Raw genomic sequence first — 5020 nt, 5'->3', positions numbered from 1 at the left:
TAAGCAAAAACAAAGAAAACCTAAATAAACCCAAAAACACCCAAACAGAGCTAACAAGCTTAAACCAGAATCCAGCAAAATATTGGCATAATCTTTAGGGTTCATTTGGTATGAAGGAAATGGAGGGCAGAAGAGGAGAGAGAAAATTTTAATGAGCTCATTCTAAACAATTGAAGAAGTGGAGTTAAAATTTTTTCATTAATTTTAATTACTCTTTTATCTTACATTTTCTCTTTATCAAAATTTTATAACCCCGCTTCTTCAAATTTTTAAAATGAGGTCATTAAAATTTTTTCTCATCTCCTTCATACCAAATAGACCCTTAATCTGTAGCTGCAAAGAAAATGTAATAATATATTAAAAGACTTTTAAATGTTGTAATTAAAAATTTCTATTTTAGATTTGATAATAAACTAATTTTTAATAAAATTTTTGGGAAATAGTGTGTGGCGTGAGAGTCCCTCAAGGCACCATAAGGTTTTGGAGAAATGTTGGATTGTTGAATTGTTTTGAGATATATAGTAGCGGCCTAAGAACAATTTATAACTTCTTATTAATGATAAATCTTCACATTTACTACCTCTGATCCTAAATATAAAATCTTATTTGTAGTCTACAAATGAGATTTTATATTTAGCACTGGAGGTAGTATTATTTTTATATGTATAATTTAGCAGAATTACAAAAACTGCTTGAATATAGTTTTAGTAAAAATATCCTCAACACAAAATGGAAAATTCAACATCAATTTGAAGTGGATTGAGCTGGACTCTTTATGCTGTGAAATAATCAATAGTCACTATGAGTATTCCTTTCTAATGGGAGAATTGAACTAAGGTCCTAAGAATGAAACATATTAACCAAAAAAAAAAAATCATATAATAGCAATTGAGTAGAATATAATGATAAGCATTAAAGTAGGAAATAATAACAGGTTTTAGCTACTCACTTGTCATTAAGACCTTTTAGCAATTATTTTCTTTCTTTGAGACCTCATAGTCATTTTCCCATTATTAATTTAATATTAAAATGCGCCTAACTCCATAAATTTCGAATTAGTTGTCAATGTTAGTAAAATCTAATCTTTCATTTCTTGACCAACAAAATGAGCACCAAAATAAGATATTAAAATGTAGAGGAAAGATGTATAGAATCACTTGGGTTCAGCCTCTTGTCACCCCAAAGGTGTTTAGACCGTGAGTTTCAAATGCAAACCCAAATCCATATGTAAATTTGAACGTTTCGTCATCATCATCTTTATCTTATACGTGAGATCTCACCCTCTTTCAGGCCCATTCCTTAGACCGAAGTCTCATGTTATTATTTATATACTTAGTTTCTCACAATGTCATGCAGTGTGAGATTTTTTTTTTTTAACAAACTCACTCAATAACTCCAAAATGAATCAAATGTATGATATAATATTCCTGAATACCAAATACACTTAAATGGATTTTTGTCTACATAGTTTTTGTCTCTTGCAAAGAAATGATTGTTGAGGAGTACTTTCTCTTTCACCAAGCTCCTCAAAAGGACAAAACCTCAAAACAATATGCAAATTTGGAGCAACAAGCTAAATTTAGCATTTCTAAAGAGTGTAGAGAAAATAAATCATGGGGAATACTAACTAAATTACTACAATTTCTCAAATTTAAGAATCCGAGTGTTGAAAGAGAAGCAATAAATGGATCAAGCTGTGGTAATTTAATTTAGTACATCCTTCAAGCTCTGGCTTCTCTAAACATGGAAGTCCTTTGAAATTTGGCATCTTCATTAAATCTGTGGACCCACTAAGATTCATATTCTTCAAGCTAGAAAATTCCTGCGGATAAAAAAAATGTACTAGATCACAACTAGCTAAACAATATGTACATGTTAGAAGGGCGTATGCACAATTAACATTACCTTTCCTTCTTCACATTCACTCGTGATGCAACTATCAGGTGCCTTTTCTTCATCCCATATGCTTATGATGCAGCTATTAGGTAAAATCAAGTCTGCCAGATGACATGGTTTAAAACTTGATGGCAAAGAAGCGAAAGGATATCTGTGCCATGTAATGTGTTCGAGCTGTTTTGAAAGATGTTTTAGGACACCAAAAAATTTAACATTACAAAATATGAGCAGTCTAAGATTGCTCATATGTGATAAAGCTTCGATCTTTACAGGATTTCTTTGTGAATCTTCAAGATCCAAGACTATGGCTTCAACATTAAGAGTAGCCCGAAAATAAAATACATTCATATAAAAAAAAGATGTAAAGTGATGTTCCTTCAATTTCAGTGCATGATGACATCAATATTTTAACCAATGAAAAAAAAACTGGACCGGACCAGCCGGTTCAACCGGAAAACCGGTGAATCGGCCTCCTGTCCGGTCTGGTTTGAAGGATAAACCGGCTTCACATCAAACCGGAAAGAACCGAAAAGAACCGGGAAGAACCGGTGAAAATCGGTGGGTTGGGTGGGTCAGCGGTTTTTTTCCTTCTTTCTTCTTTTTTACTCACCTTCTCACTGTTCACCGGAGAAGACGTGAACACAGTTGAGAGAAGGGGTAGAAGTAGAAAAAATCATGGAAGAAAAGATGGAAGTCTCTTGTCTACCGCTTCAAACCCATGCTCGTGGAAGAGTGGAAGGCAAGGAGGAAGGTATGGATGTGCATAGAGGAAAAAAAAAATCACTGTTTATCGTTTCTCTTCGAGAAAGAGGGAGAGATGAAGAGAGCTGTTTGAAAAAGAGGAAGGAACGAATTTCAGAGTTTGAATGAGGAAGAGAACTATGCATAAGTAATGTCATTCAATCAGGAGAGAGGAAGAAAAAGATGACCTTGCATAATCGGCCATCCAATGAGGGAGGAAGAAAAAAGTGACCTGACATGTGCTATGGACCTTCACGTGAGAGAGAGAGAAGGAAGAGATAAAAGTATAAAATAATAAAGAAAAAAAGATTGTATTGGGCCATGTGAAGGGGAAAAAAAAGAGAGAAAAAAGAAATAAAAATAAGAAAAAATTTATACACATAAATATTTTGTAATTAAATTATATTATTTTAATTATTACCGGTCTAACCCCGATCTGACCCATTAACCCTTAACCCATTATCTCAATCGGTTTAGTGTCCGGTCCGGTTTTTTGTTCCTTAGTTTTAACCCCAAAAAAAAAAATAGTGGCAAAACTTACTGTGTCATTTTGCATAACTTCATAAATATAATTGTAATCCATAATCTGCTCCACTCTTCTAGCTTCAAAGGAAATTCATGCCGAACAATTTCCCTTCCCATTTCTTGCAACAAACCATGCACTTGTATTTTTTGGTCTATTATAGTCACAAGTGACTTTTCAACTAAATGTGGTATGTCATTCTTGAAACCATATTCTTTAAGGACAAAGTTTCCCTTATAAGTGTACATATGACCATCTAAAATCCCCTCTACGTGTTCAATACCCTTCCCTATGAAAAAACATGCAGTCTCTAAAAACACTTCCTGACCACTGAAGTCCAGTTCATGAAAACTTCTTTTGAGGACATTCATTACCTTAAAGCTGGCGAATTTTCTGAATTCAACCAATGCTATGCTCCATTCAGAGACCCTTGTGTTATATAAGAAAGAGCCTAATTTTATGACTGCCATTGGAAGGCCACTAGCATATTTGAGTACATTATCTATTTCTTCCTCATAACCTCTTATTTGTAAATCACGTCTGAACGCTTTCCAACACGGTAATCGAAGAGCTTCATCTCTAGTCAATAATTTAACCCTATAAATATCATGCATCTTAAATGCCTCAAGGACCCCTTCATCTCTGGTTGTTATGATAATTCTACTTCCCCCACCAAACTGGCATCTATAATCCAGATTAATGGTTGTAGATTTAAGTAAATATGAACATGATCAAGAACTAGGAGAACATTCTTGCGATATATTAACCCTGGGCTCATATGATATTCAGATACATTGGGTAGGAAATGAGAAGCATCAAAATGGTGAGAGATCCCATCATAGAGAACTCTGGCAAGAGTTGTCTTTCCTATCCCACCCATACCACAAATACCCACAACTCGAACCCCATCATTTGAACCCAAATCAAGAAGCTCTTCTACTTTGTTCACTTGAGATTGAATTCCTACTAGGTCTGTATCAACATAAACTAATTCACGGACTTTCTTCTTGACCTCTCTAACAATGTCATCAGTAAGTTGTGGCCATGTGCTGAAGTAAAAACAAAAACAGAAGTACCAAATTAAACACTTTTGCAGTGACTAAATTGATAGAGGGGAAAAAAACACCATGACTAAGTTCACTCACTGATATGGTATATCCCAACCAGAAAGATTGGCAACTCGTTTCATTGCTAACCTCCAACTGTGTACCTTGCGTACATTTGTTGTGAAACTTCGTTCATGTTCAGCGAAAGCTTTTTCAAAAGAATTCCTCTGGTTTTGAACCTAAGATGGATGGACATCATAGAAAATTGAGCAAACAATATATCGCGGTTCATGAATGTGTGCACTGATCTTGGAGAGTTCCTCAAGGCAACACGCGGAAGAAGCATAGCTTTTGGAAAAGACAACAATAAAAATGTTGGATTGTTTAATTGCTTTGAGAAAGTGGCGTTGAAGAATGATGGAATCATCTGGGTTGAGCTTCTTGTCATCCTGATAACTCATTATTTTATTATGATTTTTCATATCTTATTTGGGATTTTTATCAATTAAATTGGGTTTAAATGCATTAATTATGATTAATTTGAATTGAAATTGATTGCGTAAAAATAGAGCTAAAAAGGACAAAAATGTTATATTTTTATGATTTATTTTAATTGAGTGATTTGTGGAATATTTGATATTATATTATCTTTGTTATAAATAAAGAAGAATAGAGAAGAAAAGAATATCAATAAGAGAGAGTGTTCCTCATTCCATTCAAGGGTGCTCAATACATTATACATGACCTCTATTCATAGGCACAGCTTTACATGTTCGATAGAATCTATAGATAACATAATAATAAAAGATAATTA

General features: G+C 33.8%; 1 protein-coding gene and 1 long non-coding RNA gene across 2 annotated transcripts; both read right to left on the bottom strand.

Annotated features, from left to right (window-relative positions):
* Nucleotides 1-1390: 1390 nt before the first annotated feature.
* Nucleotides 1391-2274, bottom strand: LOC114713052 (uncharacterized). The gene is made up of 2 exons (XR_003737301.1): nt 1906-2274; nt 1391-1822 (listed from the first exon to the last, which is right to left on the bottom strand). It is a non-coding gene; the product is annotated as an uncharacterized LOC114713052 (long non-coding RNA).
* An 869-nt stretch (nt 2275-3143) lies between these two features.
* On the bottom strand, nt 3144-4650 carry LOC114713050 (disease resistance protein RPP2B-like). The gene is made up of 2 exons (XM_028897628.1): nt 4306-4650; nt 3144-4209 (listed from the first exon to the last, which is right to left on the bottom strand). Exons 1-2 carry the CDS (start codon nt 4347-4349, stop codon nt 3810-3812), a joined length of 444 nt encoding a protein of 147 aa, XP_028753461.1. The 5' UTR covers nt 4350-4650; the 3' UTR covers nt 3144-3809.
* Nucleotides 4651-5020: the final 370 nt, after the last annotated feature.

Source organism: Neltuma alba, unplaced genomic scaffold (assembly GCF_004799145.2).
Source record: "Neltuma alba isolate B1F8T4 unplaced genomic scaffold, ASM479914v2 tig00011414_pilon, whole genome shotgun sequence".
NCBI classification, from domain to species: domain Eukaryota; kingdom Viridiplantae; phylum Streptophyta; class Magnoliopsida; order Fabales; family Fabaceae; genus Neltuma; species Neltuma alba.
This window is presented reverse-complemented; position numbering and strand designations above follow the sequence as displayed.

Coding starts and splice junctions, on each gene's coding strand:
- LOC114713050 (XM_028897628.1), bottom strand. CDS start 4,349: ATGAAACGAGTTGCCAATCTTTCTGGTTGGGATATACCATATCA. Junction 4,210..4,305: donor GGTTGGGATATACCATATCA/GTGAGTGAACTT, acceptor TTTTTACTTCAG/CACATGGCCACAACTTACTG.